This window comes from Rhinoraja longicauda, chromosome 4 (genome assembly GCF_053455715.1).
Source record: "Rhinoraja longicauda isolate Sanriku21f chromosome 4, sRhiLon1.1, whole genome shotgun sequence".
NCBI classification, from domain to species: Eukaryota; Metazoa; Chordata; class Chondrichthyes; order Rajiformes; family Arhynchobatidae; genus Rhinoraja; species Rhinoraja longicauda.
In genome coordinates, this window is record NC_135956.1 from 84,262,080 (window position 1) to 84,285,101 (window position 23,022).

At 41.8% G+C, this 23,022-nt stretch overlaps 1 protein-coding gene across 3 annotated transcripts in view; it reads right to left on the reverse strand.

Moving 5' to 3' along the window:
• Positions 1-23,022, reverse strand: part of l3mbtl4 (L3MBTL histone methyl-lysine binding protein 4) — a 262,599-nt gene that overhangs the window by 89,065 nt on the left and 150,512 nt on the right. For all 3 annotated transcript variants that reach the window (XM_078398236.1, XM_078398234.1, XM_078398235.1), the window contains 2 exons: positions 14,172-14,286; positions 8,336-8,438 (listed from right to left, as the gene is read on the reverse strand). In XM_078398236.1, the coding sequence (XP_078254362.1) occupies positions 8,336-8,438; positions 14,172-14,286 (218 nt within the window). The remainder of the gene's footprint in view (positions 1-8,335; positions 8,439-14,171; positions 14,287-23,022) is intronic.

Below are 23,022 nucleotides of genomic sequence, written 5' to 3' on the forward strand. Positions count from 1 at the left end.
GATGGTCTGATCTGGATATCCGCAGTCGCAAGCAGGGCTGTCTGTCTGTCATCCCCCACATGTGCAGGTGATGGGCTGTTCTTGCATGGAGGGTGCGGATCCTGTTCAGTGTTAGCCATTGCTTGCGATGGAGGTCAAATGCTGTGATAATAAGTTATTATTCTGCTAACACCAACTACAAATCAGCTGTGTAACAACCTGTGTGTTTAGAAGAAAACAAGTAAAATCTACTGTGTTAATGGGAACTAATGTTGTCTAAAAGCTTTAGTGGGACACTAACATTAAATTATTCAATAAACCAAATCCATGTGGGCATTGGTATGAGGCAGATTTTCTAAAGCTCTCCCACTGTATTCTCTCCAAAGATCAAGGATATCAAAGGTAATATCAGCAAACTGTACAATACTGATGGGAAATCGATTTTCTGTTAGGCATAGTTTGTTTCATGAGTGCAGCTCGTCAAATTCAATTGCACAGAATTATCTAGACTCTTCATCAGACAGAATTCACCATAAATATTTAAAATGGATGTTAATGAATAACCCAAAGCTGTTTTTTAAAAATATGTTGACATCTAGATTCAATAAGTAAACCTTGAGCCTCCACTGAATTCTCATTATATATTGGATTGACACACAAAGAAATGCAATTAAATGATTAATAAGCAACAGATAAGAAATTAAGGCATGCTTCAATTTCCTAATATTCATATGGGGAGGCATTGGCAGAGTATGGTTCTGGTATTCTGCAGAAAAAAACAGGTGTTCAGAATGCTGCCTCTGCCATTATAATAATTCTACCTCATCATGATTTCACTTTTACGTCTGGTGTTGATTGCACAGCAACCAGCTTCATCAGGATCCATATGACATAATTTCAACTCGGTTTTCAAAGACCCAATCAAAAAATTGTATTTGATGGAACTTGGAACAAATAGAGGAAAGACTGCGGAATCAGGATGATTTGAACCCCTGTCCCACTTGGGTGATTTTTTAGGCGACTACAAGCAACTAGGCTGTCATCACAAGGTTGCCAGGGTGTCGCCTGTATGGTCATCAGTAGTCTCAGTTGCCCAAAGAGTCGTAGCGTCTTTCTGGTCGCCGCTGGATTTTCAGAATAGAAACATAGAAACATAGAAAATAGGTGCAGGAGTAGACCATTCGGCCCTTCGAGCCTGCACCGCCATTCAATATGATCATGGCTGATCATCCAGCTCAGTAACCTGTACCTGCCTTCTCTCCATACCCCCTGATCCCTTTAGCCACAAGGGCCACATCTAACTCCCTCTTAAATATAGCCAATGAACTGGCCTCAACTATCTTCTGTGGCAGAGAATTCCACAGACTCACCACTCTCTGTGTGAAGAAATGTTTTTTCATCTCGGTCCTAAAAGACTTCCCCCTTATCCTTAAGCTGTGACCCCTGGTTCTGGACTTCCCCAACATCGGGAACAATCTTCCCGCATCTAGCCTCTCCGACCCCTTAAGAATTTTATATGTTTCAATAAGATCCCCCCTCAGTCTTCTAAATTCCAGCGAGTATAAGCCTAGTCTATCCAGTCTTTCCTCATATGAAAATCCTGCCATCCCAGGGATCAATCTGGTGAACCTTCTCTGTACTCCCTCTAAGGCTAGAATGTCTTTCCTCAGATTAGGAGACCAAAACTGTACACAATACTCCAGGTGCGGTCTCACCAAGGCCCTGTACAACTGCAGCAGAACCTCCCTGCTCCTATACTCAAATCCTCTTGCTATGAATGCTAACATATCATTCGCTTTCTTCACTGCCTGCTGCACCTGCACGCTTGCTTTCAATGACTGGTGCACCATGACACCCAGGTCACGTTGCATCTCCCCTTTTGGCCACCATTCAGGTAATACTCTGCTTTCCTGTTCTTGCCGCCAAAGTGGATAACCTCACATTTATCCACATTATATTGCATCTGCCATGCATTTGCCCACTCTCCTAATCTATCGAAGTCACTCTGCAGCCTCCTAGCATCCTCCTCGCAGCTAACACTGTCACCCAGCTTCGTGTCATCCGCAAACTTAGAGATATTGCATTCAATTCCCTCGTTCAAATCATTAATATATATTGTAAATAACTGGGGTCCCAGCACTGAGCCTTGCGGTACCCCACTAGTCACTGCCTGCCATTCCGAAAAGGACCCGTTTATTCCTACTCTTTGCTTCCTGTCCGCCAACCAATTCTCTATCCACCTCAACACTGAACCCCCAATACCGTGTGCTTTAAGTTTGTACCCCAATCTCCTATGTGGGACCTTGTCGAAGGCCTTCTGAAAGTCCAGATATAACACATCGACTGGTTCTCCCTTATCCACTCTACTAGTTACATCCTTGAAAAATTCTATAAGATTCGTCAGGCATGATTTACCTTTCATAAATCCATGCTGACTTTGTCCGATGATTTCACCACTTTCCAAATGTGATGCTATCACATCTTTAATAACTGACTCTAGCATTTTCCCCACTACCGATGTTAGGCTAACTGGTCTATAATTCCCCGTTTTCTCTCTCCCTCCCTTTTTAAAAAGTGGGGTTACATTAGCTACCCTCCAATCCTCAGGAACTACTCCAGAATCTAAAGAGTTTTGAAAAATTATCACTAATGCATCCACTATTTCTGAGGCTACCTCCTTAAGCACTCTGGGATGCAACCTATCTGGCCCTGGGGATTTATCGGCCTTTAATCCATTTAATTTACCTAACACCACTTCCCGACTAACCTGGATTACCCTCAGTTCCTCCATCTCGTTAGACCCCCGGTCCCCTGCTTTTTCGGGCAGATTGTTTATGTCTTCCCTAGTGAAGACAGAACCAAAGTAGTTGTTCAATTGGTCTGCCATCTCCTTGTTCCCTATGTTGAAAAATTTAGGTGACAGTGGGTTTGACACCAATGAGCGTAGCTTGGCGTCTCCTGATGTAGGTGCTGTTGTAGGTTGTCGTCAGGTGACGTAGGTTGTTGCCGGTGCTGACCGGTGAATTTCATTGGCGACTACCTATGTCAACCTACGTCAACCGGCGACAGGTACTGGCGTCAAAACCGGAGGCCAAAATGACGTGAGTTGTCTTCAGTTGTCGCCGACAGGGTTGTAGCTTGTCGCAGGTGGACGTAGGTTGACTTCGGTTGTCGTAGGTTTTTGCCTGTGTGGTCGTAGGTTGTCGTAGGTGTCATCGAAGGATGTCGTAGGTGCGGTTGTAGGTGAACGACCTACTCGCGATGATTGGGTCGCCGGTTGTCGGTAGCTTGTCATAGCTTGACGTTGACTAGGTGGTAGTTTGTTGTAGTTTGTCGTAGACATTGTCGTTGGGGGGATCCAGTCGCCAGTTTTTCGGTGACCTGCTACGACTATGACAGTCACCGGCAGTCACCTAAAAAATTGCCTAAGTGGGACAGGCCCTTACTGATTCCTAGTTTACTGTGCTGGAGACTTGTCAGCATGGCAGATTCAGTCAGAGATCGCATTAATGGTCTAAGCAGGTCAGGATAGGAAAATAAAATTGAACATTCATCTAAATTCTACTGTTCGCATCAATCAATCTTCTTTCTCTCTGCCTCTCAAGCTTGGCCTTTCACATCAGTCCATACACAGAATCATAGATAGTCCTGAACAGTCAAAAATGAGTTCACAAATCCCACTTTTCAACAATTGGCTTCTGGGCCACATGCCATACCCTTCAAACACACATCCAAATGCATTTTAAATACAGTGAGGATCTTTGCCTTTACTACTCTGTCAAACAGTGAATTCTGGACAGATACCACACTGTGTTAAAATATTTTACCTCCTCTCTTGTTTCCTTCAATCTATGCCCCTTCTCCTCAGGGATATGTCTTTTCAGTTTACTTTCTGCAGATTGGTTATGATTTTACACACCTTAATGAAGTCTCCCCACATTTATTCCAAATAAAATGACCCCAGCCCATCCTTCTTCTCCGTAATTCAAAGTTTTAAAATTTGATAACTTTCTTGTAAATCTCTTCTGCACACTCTCTGGAGCCATTGCACATTTCATATGTTGCAATAGTCAAGGAATGTTTTGAATGGTACGCTCTTTGGCTGGTCTGATAAAGAGAAGAGAACCAAACAGTTTTAAACCAACAGAAACTGTTGGAGGAACTCAGCAGATCAAGCAGCATCTCTGGAAACAAAGGGGTGGCCAACATTTCAGATTGAGTCCCGGCATTCATCCCTTTGCTTGCACAGATGTTGCTTGACATGCTGAGTTCCTCCAATAGTTTTTGTAAAATTCCAGATTCGAGACATTTTTTGGAAGCATCTGCAGTTTTCTCTGCCTCCATTGTCTTAAACACTTTATCTACCTGTCCTATTAACTTTAAGGATCAGTAGGCAAACACTCCTGTTGCTCACACCTTCCATTATCCACCAATTTGTTATGTATTTTCCTTGCTTGCATCTCCCCAAATGCTTAACCTGGACCTCCTCTGGATGAATTTCATTTGTCACTTTTCTTCCCAACTGACCAGTCCATTGAAATTCTCCTGCAATCGGAAGATTTCTTCCTCATTATTAACTACACACGCATATTTTAAAAATCATCTGCAAACTTCATTATCATATTCCCTATGTCCTTGGCTAAATCATCAACATAGACGCCAGAAGGAAGTGACCGAGTACAGAACCCTACCCACAATCAGATGTTCATGCATCTATGTACGATGAATGGTTGCCAATAAGTCTGCTGCCTTAACGAGGATGACAGACATCTTAGCATTGACCAGAAAGTACCCTTTTGTGCCACAAAAGGCATTATTAAAACAGGCCATGGAAGTGGAATTCACAATAAAATAGTTTCATCCTCCCACCCCCCAAGTCAGCAGCTGACAAACATTATCTTTTAAAATGACAATGATTATGCCTCTACCACATATGGCTGCGTGAAAAAAATAATACTTTGGCACTTTAAAATATTTTTCTGCGTTCATTTACATTTGGCCATTCGTTCAGAGAATATGGCAATTTGGCCTTGAATACTCAACATATAAACATGTTTTCACTGTTGTGTTTCAGGAAGACCGAGTAACCCATATCTGGACCTCTAAATTTGAAAACCAGTTGAAATATTGCACCACTTGTGTGAGTGGCTTTATGTCAAGAGATAATTTGATTCTCAGTGAGGTGGCAACAAACAGCCAAATACGCAGGTGTTGTCTTCTGACCCCTTATAGCCACACAATGTGTCTGAGGCAAATGACCAAGGCAATCAGCACAAATATGAATATAAACTTGAATCAGCACCATAGCAAGTACATTAATACTTGCAGCACCAAGCAGAACAATAACAATGTTGGAATAGCAGCATTCAAGCGTCAACGTTAATTATATTTTGAAAAAGGTGGACTTCCTGTAAGATTCAAATGTGTTTCTACTAATATCTCTTCTGTCACATATTCAAATGTTGTTCTGTAAAATTAATATTCAGTCACCGTGGTCCATTTGCCTTGGAAATAGCACAATGTGCATTGTTGTGCGAAAAGCACGTTCTGGCATATTCTGTTAAATATTGAAAGTGAATGCAAATCTAACATTTCCTTGCCAGTTTTACTTTCACATGCTTTTTATTAGGTCCATCTGAACACCAACATTTAGTGTTTCTAATCATATTTGATTGATTCATTTGTCTTGCATGCACCATAATAGATCGAACTCTAGAAGGATGAGAAGGGATCTTATCGAAACGTATAAGATTATTAAGGGGTTGGACACGTTAGAGGCAGGAAACATGTTCCCAATGTTGGGGGAGTCCAGAACAAGGGGCCACAGTTTAAGAATAAGGGGTAGGCCATTTTGAACGGAGATGAGGAAAAACATTTTCAGTCAGAGAGTTGTGAATCTGTGGAATTCTCTGCCTCAGAAGGCAGTGGAGGCCAATTCTCTGAATGCATTCAAGAGAGAGCTAGATAGAGCCCTTAAGGATAGTGGAGTCAGGGGGTATGGGGAGAAGGCAGGAACGGTGTACTGATTGAGAATGATCAGCCATGATCACATTGAATGGCGGTGCTGGCTCGAATGGCCTCCTCCTGCACCTATTGTCTATAACTCCCTAAAATGTGTTTTGTATTCCGAGACAGATTGCAATGTTCTTCATAGCTAAAGTTTTGACATCTGCTGTCTATTATCAGTGGTGTTGTGCATTGTTGTGTGATAAGGATTGCTCCCTGCTCCTGACCTGCCACCTCATCCTGTACTGTATACATTCCCACAATCCTATGTTCCACCTCAGTTCCCATCCCAATCCTGCAGCCTGGCTTGTCTCACCCATACATCATCTCCTAAATTCCTGCACGCAAACTGCTTCTGCAATGAGGCGCAGAACACCAACAGAAGCTCCCAATCCACCACAAAATCACTTCCAGAGGTTCCGGACAGCCCCCTATCCTTTCCCGCAGGTTCCATTCCAGCTGTACCACATTACTCCAGCTCTTGTTATCCACTGTCCCCAAGAAGTCAGGTTCCAGCATCACACATTACCAGGCTCAAAACCACCCCTTCTTTCTTTCACACCTTAATAAATTAGCCCACAGCACCAGACCCATGGAATACTTTCCTCAAACCTTTGGATCATAGTAGAAAGAGAAACATGAGAATGATTTTTTATTTTAGCTGTTCAAAAAGAAGCAATGATTTGTTGAAGGTAGTTAAACTGAGAGTTGGAAAGAGTACCCTAATCCCATTGAGGTCATTTTCAATTGTAAAATGATCTCCTGAAAATGTAACAGTTTATGATTGTTGGATCACAAGCTCAAAATTGTTGACTGATAACCATTTCGGATGACATATAATATTGCTATGATTTTGACTTTCTATCGGAACTTATTTTCAGCTAAATTGTTGAACACACAGTAAACTTATGTTTGCATATGGAAATTGGGGCTATTTCAGTTTATCACCTTGATTTACAAAGATTTAGAACCTCATCTTGAAGATTAGAAGACGTCAGCCAACAACTTTATTATTGTTTGTCCCTTGTTATTGAGTAAGATAATTAAATCTTACCCATAGTGTTGTGTAGGACAGTGGCTGATTTAAACCAATCTGGGCTCAACTGTTCCTTTCATGCAACTGACATAGGTGTAGAAACGCTGCAGCATCAGTGGGTCCTGATGTTTATGAGATTTGCTTTTCCTCTTTGCTTCTTCCATTCTAGTTTCCTTATAGAAACATAGCATAGAAACATAGCAAATAGGTGCTGGAGGAAGCCATTTGGCCCATCGAGCCAGCACCGCCATTCATGGCTGATCATCCACAATCAGTAACCTGTGCCTGCCTTCTCCCCATATCAATAGACAATAGACAATAGACAATAGGTGCAGGAGTAGGCCATTCAGCCCTTCGAGCCAGCACCGCCATTCAATGCGATCATGGCTGATCACTATCAATCAGTACCCCGTTCCTGCCTTCTCCCCATACCCCCTCACTCCGCTATCCTCAAGAGCTCTATCCAGCTCTCTCTTGAAAGCATCCAACGAACTGGCCCCCACTGCCTTCTGAGGCAGAGAATTCCACACCTTCACCACCCTCTGACTGAAAAAGTTCTTCCTCATCTCCGTTCTAAATGGCCTACCCCTTATTCTCAAACTGTGGCCCCTTGTTCTGGACTCCCCCAACATTGGGAACATGTTATCTGCCTCTAATGTGTCCAATCCCCTAATTATCTTATATATCCCTTGATTCCACTAGCCCCTAGAGCTCTATCTAACTCTCTTTTAAATACATCCAGTGAATTGGTCTCCACTGCCTTCTGTGGCAGAGAATTCCACAGATTCACAACGCTCTGGATGAAAATGTTTCTTCTCACCTCAGTTTTAAATGGCCTCCCCTTTATACACCTTGGGTGCACTGGGTCGCCCTCCTTGGTTTTCACCCTTACGGATGCAGATTGACCTGAATTTCTACCGTTTTCCTCTAAGACATTATTTGCTTTGACATACCTCCCATTTGTCAGATGTAAACTTAGCAGCAAGTAGCTGCCTCCAGCGTTACTTTTGCCTCCATGTCTTAACATATTAAAATTCACCTTCTCCCAATTTAAGTTTATCTTCTTGAATACAGATAAGGTGCCATGTGCCAATCATAAGTTATAGGTGCCAATCATAATTATATGAGCAAGCACTACTTTTGATGCCGGTGCACCAAGCAGGGTGATCCAACAGCTATATATAGTTTTCAATTATCCCAACGTAACCCAGTCCAACGCAGGCCTATGCTATCATGTCCACAAATTTAAATACATTAGGAAATATCCAAATTGCTTTCTCATGCCCGGAAAAGCTGCAGGCATTCATTACTCACCTATGATGACCTGTGTATCGGGCACCTTTGATGTGTCCAATGCCTATGCATCCAGGTGTTGGACAGCCACCCGGAGTCGGAGCTGCAACAAAGCCCTGTGAATCTGAAATGGAAAAATTATGCTACAAAATTATGTTACAAAATAATCTCCTGAAAACGTGCTAGTTTCTGACTGTTAGATTGCAAGCTCAAAATTGTTGACAAGAGCCACCGCCTAAAATAGAATAAAATATTGCTGTAATTTTAATTTTCTATGGTGAAGTATTTGATTTTAGCACTATGAAATTTAGCAGGTTATCACTGGAAACTCGAAAGACCATTCAGCTTTGAGACACTGGTGATTGTGCATATTAACTCCAGCCTAGACAGCCTTGATCCACTGCAATTTGCCTACCATCACCACTGCAGACAGCATCTCCCTGGCATTTCACTCATCTACGGAACATCTGGTTAACAAGGACATGTACATCAAACTCTTATTTATTGACCATAGCTTCGCCTTCAATATCATAATCACATCCAAACTCCTGGAGTGAGGATTCAGCACTTCCCTCAAGATCCATTGGATTCTTGACTTTCTGACCCATAAGCTATAATCAAAGAGTATAGGTGACAAAACATCCTCCATAATAATTCTTAATACTGGTGCTCCACATGGATGCCTTCTCAGCCCTTTTCTATACTCCCTATACAATCGTGACTGTACTGCTAAATTTTGCTTCTACAGATGCATCATCCTCTTGGGGTGCATCACAGCTTGGTTTGAGAACAGCTCTGTCCAGAACCACAAATAAATTGCACAGAGTTGTGGATGTAGCCCAGTCCATCACACAAACCAAACTCTCTACCATTGACTCCCCACCATCCATACTTCACATTGCCTCAGGAGGGCAGCCAACGTAGTCAATGATATTTTTTTATCCTCATCATTCCCTCTTCTCCCTGCTCCCACCAGGCAGAAGATACAAAATACGTAGGATCAGACTCAGGAACAGCATCTTCCCCTCCGTTATCAGACTTCTGAATGGTTCTTCCATAAGCTGGTACTCATCCTCCAAACTACCTCATTGTGGACAATGGACGTTTTCTCTGGAATTGTAACTCTACAATGCAGAAAATCATATTCTGCACTCGTATTTTTCTCTTTGCTCTCTACCTGTTGTACTTGTGTATGGCTTGATTGTATGCATGCACAGTATTATCTGATTTAATTAGATAGCACACAAACAAATCTTTTCACTTGGTACATGTGACAATTTAAAAAAACAAATGTAAGCTTAATTACATGAAACAAATTTGGAACAGTAATTATCGCAAGGGATCTGATGACAGTACAAAATACAAAGAGTTAATCCCTGCAATGTCAGAATTTCACATTTACAAACTGAAATGTGCGCCATGCAACGGGTGACAGAGTGGTGTAGCTGCACATCTCCAGCAACCTGGGTTTGATCATGTCTTTGGTACTTTCTGTGTAGTTTGTACAATCTCTCAATGTGTCTCCACCAGGTGTTCCAGTTTGCCTTCACATTCAAAGACATGCTGGTTGATTAGTTAGCTTGAATTAGCTTGGCATTGTAAATTGTCCCTAATAAAAATGGGTGGTGCGAGAATGAGACAGGATGCGGAGGAGGGGGGGAGGGAGGAAGGTGGAAGGGGTTTGTGGGAATGAAAGAATAGGTTACCCAGGACTGAATGGGCCAATGGGATTTCTCTGTAAGCAGGCATGGATTTAAGGTGCCAACTGAATTCAGGTCATGATGAAAGACATAACAGAAATGAATAGTTACTTTTGAAAGTGTTAAAAAATATAATTGGCTTTTAATTTATTTTCGTAATTGATCAATTAAAGAGGGTGCCAATGTTAAAGCACGTTTTTTATTTTAAAAACTGCCAGATGCATGAAATATGAAATAAAAACATGCAAAGGGTAGAAATATCAAGTCAGGCAGAGAATCAGAGTTAACATTTTAAGTCAATGTCTCTCATCAGAACACACAAACGTCAATATGTAAATGAAGGAGGAAGTAGAGAACAAAAGTGAAGGTCTAATTTAGAACAGGAAAGACCTAATGGCCAAACGGATAATATTACAAAGTGATATAGGATGGTCATGGGATAAGGAGAAAAAATGGTTTAAAGGAGGTGTAAAATGGAAAATAGCAGAATCAAAAAAGAATGCAAAAATTCATGTTTTTGTGTGCATTAAAATTTTCTGATTTTAAATTGACTGACAATAATCTTAGTGTATGTAATAAGGTAAAATATGTTGGACATTTTATTACAGAATAAATGACAGATGATGAGGATATTTATAGGCAACGCCGCATGATGTATAATAATAATATTCCTTTATTCGTCCCACACCGGGAAAATTTACATGCACAAGCAAATATGCACAAGCTAACATTCTCTTGCGCAGGTTTGGTGCATGTACAGATGGGGTAAAGATGTCTCTGTTCAGAGCATACTGTACACCACTCTAAACTGCACACTTGTGGTCAAACTATAAAAAAGCTAGCTTACATAGTCTTCAGGTAGTTTTTAATGATGCCATGAGGATATTACTTAAGAGACCAAGATGGTGCAGTGCAAGTGAAATGTTTGTGGCTACAGGAGTTAATACCCTACAAGCCATGCTAAGAAATTTAGTGTGTACATTTATTTGCCGAATTAATGACTCTGAAAATGAGATCATCTTGGCATTATCACTAATAAGGTTTAGTACTACACGCTACCAATCACAGTTGTGGAGACATCGGTATAGTTGTCTCGTTGTTGATCACTGATGGCTGATGCTTTAAACCATGCATTGTGCTTGTGTGTAATTTATTGTGCTTTTGTTAGTAATTTGTTAGTAACTTGCTGAGCTTTTGTATGTAACTTATTGTGCTTCTGTATGTTTATTATATATAATGTCTTGGCTTTTATCTGGACCATTTAGAACTGAGATGAGGAAAAACTTTTTCAGTCAGAGAGTTGTGAATCTGTGGAATTCTCTGCCTCAGAAGGCAGTGGAGGCCAATTCTCTGAATGCATTCAAGAGAGAGCTGGATAGAGCTCTTAAGGATAGCGGAGTCAGGGGGTGTGGGGAGAAGGCAGGAACGGGGTACTGATTGAGAATGATCAGCTATGATCACATTGAATGGCGGTGCTGGCTCGAAGGGCCGAATGGCCTCCTCCTGCACCTATTGTCTATTGTCCTTGAGTCTGTAATAAAGTATTGATTGATTGATTAATTAATACAACCTTAATAAGGTTTTATGGCTTAAATAACATCGGGCAGTGTCGCAAAGCAATAAAAGATATTTGGTAGATTCGCTAGCAAGGATTTAACTGTACTCATGACCTTTTGAAGTATTTTCTCTTACTGATCACTGGCAGTGATAAACCTATACTGCGGCATTTAACCCTGATGAATAAAAGTAAGGGATGTACTTGTTCTCTTTAAATTCTCATCTTTGTAGACCAGAATGTCAAACAGTCCATTTCCATCAATGTACCCGCAGGAAAATCCTTTGCTGCAAAACTCGGTATCCTATATCCCTGGGTCAGTGCTGAGGTGATGTGTAATTGAAGCATAAGAATAATGTGCTATTCGATTTATTCACAAAATGCTGGAGTAACTCAGCAGGTCATTAGAAACAGGGATGGTGCCGGAAGATTGGCGCATTGCGCATGTTGTGCCGTTGTTTAAAAAAGGTTCTAAAAGTAAACCTAGCAATTATAGACCTATTAGTTTGACGTCTGTGGTGGGAAAATTAATGGAAAAGATACTTAGGGACAATATATATAATTATTTGGATAATCAAGGCCTGATTAGAAACAGTCAACATGGATTTGTGCCTGGAAGGTCATGTTTGACTAATCTTCTTGAATTTTTTTGAAGAGGTTACCAGGGAAATTGATAAGGGCAAGGCTGTGGATGTTGTCTATATGGACTTCAGTAAGGCATTTGACAAGGTTCCACATGGAAGGTTGATTAAGAAGGTTAAATCGTTGGGTATTAATAGTGAGGTTGCAAGATGGATTCAACAATGGCTGAATGGGAGATACCAGAGGGTAACGGTTGACAATTGTATGTCAGGTTGGAGGCCAGTGTCTAGTGGAGTGCCCCAAGGATCTGTGTTGGGTCCACTGTTGTTTGTCATTTACATTAATGATCTGGATGATGGTGTGGCAAATTGGATTAGTAAATATGCAGATGATACTAAGATAGGTGGAGTAGTTGATAGTGAGGTAGATTTTCAAAGTCTACAGAGAGACTTGGGCCTTTTGGAAGGGTGGGCTGAAAGATGGCAGATGGAGTTTAATGCTGATAAGTGTGAGGTGCTGCATTTTGGTAGGACAAATCAAAATAGGACGTACAGGGTAAATGGTAGGGAATTGAGGAATGCAGTGGAACAGAGGGATCTGGGAATAACTGTGCATTGTTCCCTGAAGGTGGAATCTCATGTGGATAGGGTGGTGAAGAAGGCGTTTGGTATGCTTGCCTTTATAAATCAGAGCATCGAGTATAGAAGTTGGGATGTAATGTTGAAATTGTACAGGGCATTGGTGAGGCCGAATCTGGAGTATGGTGTGCAGTTCTGGTCGCCAAATTATAGGAAGGATGTCGACAAAATGGAGAGGGTACAGAGGAGATTTACTAGAATGTTGCCTGGGTTTCAGCACTTAGGCTACAGAGAGAGGTTGAACAGGTTGGGTCTTTATTCTTTGGAGCGTAGAAGGTTGAGGGGGGACTTGATAGAGGTTTTTAAAATTTTGAGAGGGACGGACAGAGTTGACGTGGGTAGGCTTTTCCCTTTGAGAGTGGGGAAGATTCCAACAAGGGGACATAGCTTCAGAATTGAGGGACAAAGGTTTAGGGGTAACATGAGGGGGAATTTCTTTACTCAGAGGGTTGTGGCTGTATGGAATGGACTTCCGGTGGAAGTGGTGGAGGCTGGCTCGATTTTATTATTTAAGAGTAAATTGGATAGGTATATGGATAGGAGGGGATTGGAGGGTTATGGTCTGAGTGCAGGTAGATGAGACTAGGTCAGGGAGAATGGTCAGCGTGGACTGGTAGGGCCGGACAGGCCTGTTTCCATGCTGTAGTTGTTATATGTTATATGTTATATGTCAGGCAACATCTCGGGAGAGAAGGAATGGGTGACGTTTCAGGTCGAGACCCTTCTTCAGACTGAAGGGTCTCGACCCGAAACGTCACCCATTCCTTCTCTCCCGAGATGCTGCCTGACCTGCTGAGTTACTCCAGCATTTTGTGAATAAATCGATTTGTACCAGCATCTGCAGTTATTTTCTTATACAATAATGTGCTATTGGCAGATATGGTAATCCTACATTTGACTCAGACAACTTGACATAGTGATTTAGTTTAGTTTAGTTTAGTTTCGAGATACAGCGTGGAAACAGGCCCTTTCGGCCCCCCGGGTCCGTGCCGCCCAGCGATTCCCACATATTAACACTATCCTACACACACTAGGGACAATTTTTACATTTGCCCAGCCAATTAACCTACAAACCTGTACGTCTTTGGAGTGTGGGAGGAACCCGAAGATCTCGGAGAAAACCCACGCAGGTCACGGGGAGAACGTACAAACTCCGTACAGACGGCGCCCGTAGTCGGGATCGAACCCGTGCCTGTGGCGCTGCATTCGCTGTAAGACAGCAACTCTACCGCTGCGCCACCGTGCCGCCCTATGTTATACCATTTGAAGGATTGATCTGAAAAGTTAAGGTTTATGTAACTAAATGTGAAACTAAAATATAATTTCTTTAATGCATATATGCAGGGAAATGTAACCTGAAGATATTTTTTAATTTGCCTTACTCGATGGTGGCTGCAATGAATGATTTGTCTTGGCACACCATCCAGCAGGGTGAATATCAGGGTGATCTGCATCAAGCCAGTAATCATAATTATGACTCCATCCATCAAAATGAATCTGAAACAAAAGCAAATGCATTATTTTATTTTATTCCACATCATACATTTCAAAGCCTACAGTGGAAGCAGAACACCTTTCAATTTGCTTTTCATTCGGTAGATAAACAAACTGCTACAGTCTGTTCGAACTCCTTCCATCGGGCAGACGATACAAGGCCTTCTATGCCCGCACCTCCAGACTCAGGAACAGCTTCATCCCCAGAGCCATAGCTGCTATGAACCGGTCCTGCTGAGCCGGATGACCACAACGCATAGATCAACTTGCACTTTACCCTGTCTAAAAACTGTTACAATTGTTTCGTTTCGTTGGGTTGCTGTTAATTACTTAAATTATTGCATCGTATGGGAGGCGCTGGGTACAATGACAATAAAGATATATTGTATTGTATTGTATTGTATTGAATAGAATAACACTTTCATGTATTGGGGCTGAAATTCATTGTGGCAGTTTATTTTTCTTTACAGCAGACGTTGCAGTTCATGACAGGGCATGTAATTATGGGGCAATCTATCAAGGTAATAAGAATTGTACTTTGCCAACATATGCCCACCATTGTGGGTTTAACCAGAACCCCCGAATGTCTGACGTTTGTCCACACCATTACCCGAGAAAGAAAATTTGAAACAAAATTCAAGTGACCTATTCCCTGTTATTTCCATGCACCTCCTTGATCAGAAGGCCTATATCCATCCATACAAACACTAGAATAGTGGCCACATTGATGTGTACCACACAGCAACATTTGGCTAACACCTGTTCTTAATACTTCTTCCCTCGACACCGTCCAGGGTCCCGGACAGTCCTTTCAGGTGAGGCAGAGGCTAATTTGCGCCTCCTCCAGCCTCATTTAATGTGTCCTTTGTTCTCAGTGGGACAAAATCGCAGACTGGGTGATCATAGAAACATAGAAAATAGGTGCAAGAGGAGGCCATTCGGCCCTTCGAGCCAGCACCGCCATTCATTGTGATCATGGCTGATCATCAATTTGCAGAACATTTACCATTCAGTTCGCCTTGGCCAACGCGATCTCCCGGTCCAAACATTTTAACTCCCCCTCCCATTCCCACACTGACATTTTTGTCCTGGGCCTCCTCCACTGTCAGAGTGAGGCCACATGCAAATTGAAGGAACAACACCTCAATAGACAATAGATAGACAATAGGTGCAGGAGTAGACCATTCAGCCCTTCGAGCCAGCACCACCATTCAATGTGATCATGGCTGATCATTCTAAATCAGTACCCCGTTCCTGCCTTCTCCCCATACCCCCTGACTCTGCTATCCTTAAGAGCTCTATCTAGCTCTCTCTTGAATGCATTCAGAGAATTGGCCTCCACTGCCTTCTGAGGCAGAGAATTCCACAGATCCCCCAACCTCCTATTTCGCTTGGGCAGCTTGCAACCCAGCGGTATCAACGTTGATTTCTCTCATTTCAAGTAACCCGTGCATTCCCCCTCCCCACCTCGTCATCCTACTAGTTCCACTATTCACATCCCTGTATCCCTTCGTTATCACCTCTTCCCCAGCCAACAATGGCCTCTACCCTTCCTTGGTCATCTGTTGCCAGCCCTGCTTTGTTTTGGCTTTTTCTTACCTCCAGTTCCCTCCACTCTACTTTCAGTCTGAAGAAGGATCCCGACCCAAAACGTCACCCAACCTTTTTCTCCAGAGATGCTGCCTGACCCACTGAGTTACTCCAGCACTTTGTGTCCATCTTCAGTATAAACCAGCCTCTGCAGTTCCTTACTTTACATGACAATTCCCTGACTGCTGCTTCAGGCACGAGAGCACCAACTCTCAACAGTATATATCTGCCTCTGCTCTCCACTTACAAATGGCCGAAAGGTAAGTAAGAAATACATGGATATTGTGATCATTCTACGCAACTGTCATTTCTAGGGCTTGTGCCAGTTCCACATAATTGTGAAAGCATCTGTGCCTTTGAGAACCTTATGGTCCCAATGTTATTTTTCTCTGCTGATCTTTTTTTTTGTTCAGCTTGAGTTATTTAAGAAAAATAGCTGAGAGGAAATCAATATATTGGTGAGAAAACTGTTAATTTATTTTACACAGAGGGTGGCGCTGTCAGGATTGGTGGTTAAAGCAGATAATGTACGTTAGTGGCATTTAAAAGACTTTTGGATATGCATATAGATATGCAGGGAGTGGGGGGATGTGGGTTATATACAGGTCAATAAGTAATAGTCTTGGCATCATGTTCAGTAAATACCTTGTGAGATGAAGGGCCTGTTCTTGTGCTGTACTATTCTATCTTCACAGGCAGTCTTTTTCGACAGCAATCCCACTGTAACTCACAACCTACATCTGCATATATATATATATGTATGGCAATTATATAACAGAAGGTGTAGGAAATTAATGTGCAGGAAATATATAACAGAATGTGTTCGCCACCTCCAATGGGATCCCACAACTGGCCACATCTTCCCATTTCCACCTCTTTCTGCGTTCCGCAGAGACTATTCCTTTCGAACCTCCCTGGTCAACTCGTCCCTTCCCACTCAAACCACATCCTCCCCAGGTACTTTCCCCTGCAACTGCAGGAGATGTAACACCTATCCCTTTACCTCCCCCCTCGACTGCATCTAAGGACCCAAACAGTCTTTCCAGATGACTCAGAGGTTCACCTGCACCTCCTCCAACCTCATCTATTGTATCCGCTGTTCCAGGTGTCAACATCGGCGAGACCAAGCACAGGCTGGGCGATCGTTTCGCTGAACATCTCCGCTCAGTTTGTCTTAACCTACTTGATCTCCTGGTGGCTCAGCACTTCAACTCCCCCTCCCATTCCAAATCTGACATTTCTGTCCTGGGCTTCCTCCATTGTTAGAGTGAGACCCAGCGCAAATTGGAGGAACAGTACCTCATATTTCGCTTGGGTAGTTTACACCCCAGCGGTATGAACAGTGACTTCTCCAACTTCAGATAGTCCTTGCTTTCCCTCTCTATCCCTTCCCCCCTTCCCAGTTCTCCCACTAGTCTTCCTGCTTCTGATTATCTTTGTCCTGCCCCCTCTCCTGACATTAGTCTGAAGAAGGGTCTCGACCCGAAACGTTACCCATTCCTTCTCTCCCGAGATGCTGCTTGACCCGCTGAGTTACTCCAGCATTTTGTGTCTACCTTTGATATAACAGAATGTGCTGGCTCTGGAGAGGGTCCAGAGGAGGTTTACAAGAATGATTCCAGGAATGAGTGGTTTAGCATGTGATGAGCGTTTTTACAGCACTGGGCCTCTACTCGCTGGAGTTCAGAAGGTTCAGGGATGGGGCTTCATTGAAACTTACAGAATAATGAAAGGCACAGATAGAATGGATGCGGAAAGGACATTTCCACTGGTGGGAGAGTCAAGGACCGGAGGTCATAGCCTCAGAATTAAAAGGCGCTCCTTTAAAAAGGTGAGGAGGAACTTCTTTATCAGAGGGTAGTTAATCTGTGGAACTCAATGTTTGTGGAGGCCAAGTTAGTGGATATTTTTAAGGCAGAGATAGATAAATTCTTGATTAGAACGGGTGTCAAGGGTTATGGGGAGAAAGCAGGAAAATGGGATTAGGAGGCAATCAGCCCTGAACGAATGGCGGAGCGGACTCGATGGGCCGAATGGCCTAATTCTACTCTTATTACTTGTGAACTTGAACTTGTAACACTTAACTGCATCTGAATATTTAGCTATGCTCTATTTGTGGTAGTTTTGGGCGGATAAATGTGTTGTCAGGTCAAACTGTTTTGTTGCTTATTTTTCATTTCACATGGCTTTAACTTAGTTTGTAACATGTAATCCTCAGTTTTGCAGTTTACCTTATAAAATATCCATGCAATCAAAATGCAAATGTTGTTCAGGACAAGTTATTGTAACCTTGGTTTGTTACATTTTGTAAATTTCTGACAGATTTGTGAATTTCACAAATTGTGAATTTCTGACATATTTAATAATAGATATAAGCATGAAAAAGAATTCCATAAATATAGAAGCTCAAAACAAAATCTGCAATTCCTATTGAATCTTGGTCTGCATTTGCATGTGTTTTAAAACGTGTTAACAATTTATCCAGTATACAAGGAGTGTTGTGAAGTCGTCAAACGTATCACTTTAAATTACTTGCTTTGGGTTGTTTCCCACCTTTTATGTTTATTCCATCAGACATTACTTTCATCTGGATGAAACAGTAAAAAACGAGCAGATACATTACAGAAGATGAGATGCAAGGAGGTTAACAAAGTTAAAAGAATGGGTACACATCTCAGTTTGTGCAGGCACAATACTTGAAATAAATCAAAAAAGTTATTATACAGAAGATTACCTATATAATAGACTAAATCCACTGTTAACAATGAATAAAACCATGGCAAACCTGCCTACCAATCTCCTTGACGTCTAGTCAGCAGTTGACAAGTGAAAAGCTTTTGTTTACATGCTATTCAATCAAAGAAAAGACAACCGTTTGCAATCAATGAATGCAATCAAGCTGTCCACAGTGCTTAGATAAAGGATAAAGGGTACAACATTTAGTGCAAAGATATAAAATTGAAGTCCGATAAAGTCGGGGAAGTCCGATAAAGTCTGAAAAGTCTTAAGGGATTGGACAGGCTAGATGCTGGAAAATTGTTGCCGATGTTGGGAGAGTCCAGAATCAGGGGGCACAGTTTAAGAATAAGGGGGGTAGGCCACTTAGGACTGAGATGAGGGAAAACGTTTTCATCCAGAGAGTTGCGAATCTGTGGAATTCTCTGCCACAGAAGGCAGTGGAGGGCAATTCACTGGATGTTTTCGAGAGAGTTAGAATTAGCTCTTGGGGCTAACGGAATCAAGGGATATGGGGAAAAAAGCTGGAACGGGGTACTGATTTTGGATGATCAGCCATGATCATATTGAATGGCAGTGCTGGCTCAAAGGGCCGAATGGCCTACTCCTGCACCTATTTTCTATGTTTCTATGAGAGCCAGATCATGATATCAAAGGAGGAGGTAATGACAGTTGATACTGGTGTTGTCATTTTGGAGCTACACACTCTCGGCAATGCCCGGTCTTAACCTCACAAAGTTAAAAATTCTATTAAGCAGCATGAAGGACGCGGCACCAACCCACCACACCCACCATTGGGCCTCTTTTAGAATAGCAAAAAAAAACTACAGCTGTGTTGCTTATAGGCTCCCTCTGATTGTTAGAATTCAACAGAATGCTGGTTATAGCTATAGATATTTCCTGTTGAATAATGTGATATGGCAAGTACAATAGACAATAGACAGTAGACAATAGGTGCAGGAGGAGGCCAATCGGCCTTTCGAGCCAGCACCGCCATTCAATGTGATCATGGCTGATCATTCTCAATCAGTACCCCGTTCCTGCCTTCTCCCCATACCCCCTGACTCCGCTATCCTTAAGAGCTCTATCTAGCTCTCTCTTGAATGCATTCAGAGAATTGGCCTCCACTGCGGCAGAGAATTCCACAGATTCACAACTCTCTGACTGAAAAAGTTTTTCCTCATCTCAGTTCTAAATGGCCTACCCCTTATTCTTAAACTGTGGCCCCTGGTTCTGGACTCCCCCAACATTGGGAACATGTTTCCTGCCTCTAACGTGTCCAACCCCTTAATAATCTTATACGTTTCGATAAGATCTCCTCTCATCCTTCTAAATTCCAGTGCACACAAGCCTAGTCGCTCCAGTCTTTCAACATATGACAGTCCCGCCATTTCGGGAATTAACCTAGTAAACCTACGCTGCACGCCCTCAATAGCAAGAACGTAAGTATTTTTTGTATAATTCAAAACCTCTGCATAAACAAAATGCTCCCAGACATGTTTGCCCTGGTATGGATTTCTCTTGGAATTGAACATCAATTGAAGATTAAGTAGAGGCTACTCAATGCTGGAAAATGAGCAAGAAGAGGACCAAAAGAGGATAAATTTTATCGAAACAATACGCTTGACACTAATTTTCCCTACTGTGTGCATACTCTGCAGATGCACTCAGTTAGAGCTCCCCACAGTTATCTGTTATTCACTTGATGCCTTAATAGAGAAACCATCCCATATTTCAAAATTATCATGAGTATGCATAGTGAATCAGATGACCTGAAACTTTTCAATTTAATGATTTGATCTTTAAAAAGCGATGAGAAATAATGGGATTGCCGTTTTAAATTGACTGATATCTACAGGAGAGCAACTGATATACTTGTTAAAACTGAGAAACACTTAATGTTCAAACAACCTGTGATTAAATGTCAGCAGATGGGAGCACATAGGAATTTCATTTCCTCACTCGAGCAAGGCAATGCTTTGCAAATTTAATTAGGTGCAAAGAAGTCAATTTGAACTTGATTTATATTGGCAAGTTTATTTTTCAGCATTTTTTGTCTGAATATACAAAATGTTACCTTCTAGATTTAATGGCATCATGCTATGCCAGATTTCTTCTATTTCATTGTCTCCTATTTCCATCTATCCCCAGCAGTTCCTCTGCGAAGAACAAGCTTTCACTTATCTCCAAGCTAACACCACCACCACTGGTGTCATTATTTCTTTATCTCCACTGAATCATTGACAGTCCAATTGATCTCTCCCCATCTCTTTCGCTGCAGCTGAAAATATTGAATTTACAACTTTTCTCAGTTGTGATGAAAGGTTATCAAACTGAAACACGGATTATATATATCTCTCTCTCCACAGATGGTCCCTGACCTGCAAAGCATTTCCACTTTCACATAGGTTCTCTGTGGAAACTAATGAAGATAAATGCTCTTAGGGAAGCCAAAATACGTTTTTTTGAGGACTTCCTCAAGTCATTGGTGAAACAGTTCAACATTGATGCAGCGACTTGGGAGGATTTGTTCATGATAACGCAGCTTGGCAATGGTTCAACTGCATTCTATGATCAGAGGAACGTTGCTGAGGCATAAGAGAAATAAGGAGCAAAGATCTATAACAGCAGTACATCTGCTGCTAATAATGCAACCCAAAGTAGTATAGAAACATAGAAAATAGGTGCAGGAGTAGGCCATTCGACCCTTCGAGCCTGCACCACCATTCAATATGATCATGGCTGATCATCCAACTCAGTATCCCGTACCTGCCTTCTCTCCATACCCCCTGATCCCTTTAGCCACAAGGGCCACATCTAACTCCCTCTTAAATATAGCCAATGAACTGGCCTCAACTACCTTCTGTGGCAGAGAATTCCACAGATTCACCACTCTGTGTGAAAAAAAACATTCTCATCTCGGTCCTAAAAGACTTCCCCCTTATCCTTAAACTGTGACCCCTTGTTCTGGATTTCCCCAACATTGGGAACAATCTTCCTGCATCTAGCCTGTCCAACCCCTTAAGAATTTTGTAAGTTTCTATAAGATCCCCCCTCAATCTTCTAAATTCCAGCAAGTATCTCTCACTCAACTCAATTCAAAGCTAAACTCTCACCCCTACTTCCAGACATTGAATTAGGACAAACAACAAACACAAGGGAAAATGAAGAATTCAGTTTATAATGTTTAGTGTGCAATCCTATCTGGTAAAACCTTGAGTAACCAATTCATTAAATAAAACCATCCTGTACTTATTTAACACCAGGACATCGCAAAGTGTTTTACTATCAAATAATTGGATTTTTAATGTACAGTGGCAAGGGCTGCTTTTATTCCCAAGATTTTATTCATGTGCTCCCTACATTCCATGAACAAAGTGAGGTTGATATGTAACTTTCCCTGTGAGACTAAATTAAACTCAACAGTGTTAGTTGATGATCACAGGCAATACCTTTGTCTCCGTCTTGGAGGTTCTGCTTTGATATCTCACTCCAGAGACTTGAGGAAGAGATATAGGCAGAGAGACTGGTGTACTGCTAGAGGGGCTAACTCTCAGATAAGTATTGAATGAGACAAAGTTCTCTCTGTTTCTCAGATGAATGTCAATGATTCTTTCAAAGAATATAGGGGGCTTCTCTGATGCTGTCACCAACCTTTATCCCTTAGTCTATCCAATTGTTATGTTAATTTCAGTTACCCTTTCTGTTTGACCCATAAATGAAAATAATATTTAACTATGTCGAAATGATGTTGCCTGAAGCGAGTGCATCTTGTTTTTCCTCTTGGTTTTCCTTATTAATGCTTACATCAATTATTAACCATGTCAATTAATTAGCAAAATTAAATTACCGAGGTCACGTTAATTTGTCCTGAAATTATTTTTGCCGTGGACTGCATGAACATCATGTAAAACAACCGTAGGTGATTAAAATGATGCATGGTCTACAAAATATATCCACAGAAGCTATATTTCCTACTCAGTCTAATTAGAGCACCCGAACTGATGACATTTACAACAGACTTTCCTTTATGTCCAGGACTCTGTTTTGAGATCACCAGTTCTGTATTTTGATATCTGATCAGTGACTCTATTTTTATATATCTACTATTAAAGATTTCTTTATTAGGCCATGTATTAAAACCCACTATTTTAGTGAGAGGAGATAATATTATAGGTATTTATTCACAAAATGCTGGAGTAACTCAGCAGGTCAGGCAGCATCTCAGGAGAGAAGGAATGGGTGACGTTTTGGGACCCGAAACGTCACCCATTCCTTCTCTCCTGAGATGCTGCCTGACCTGCTGAGTTACTCCAGCATTTTGTGAATAAATACCTTCGATTTGTACCAGCATCTGCAGTTATTTTCTTATACTAGATAATATTATAGAGTCACAGAGTGATACAGTGTGGA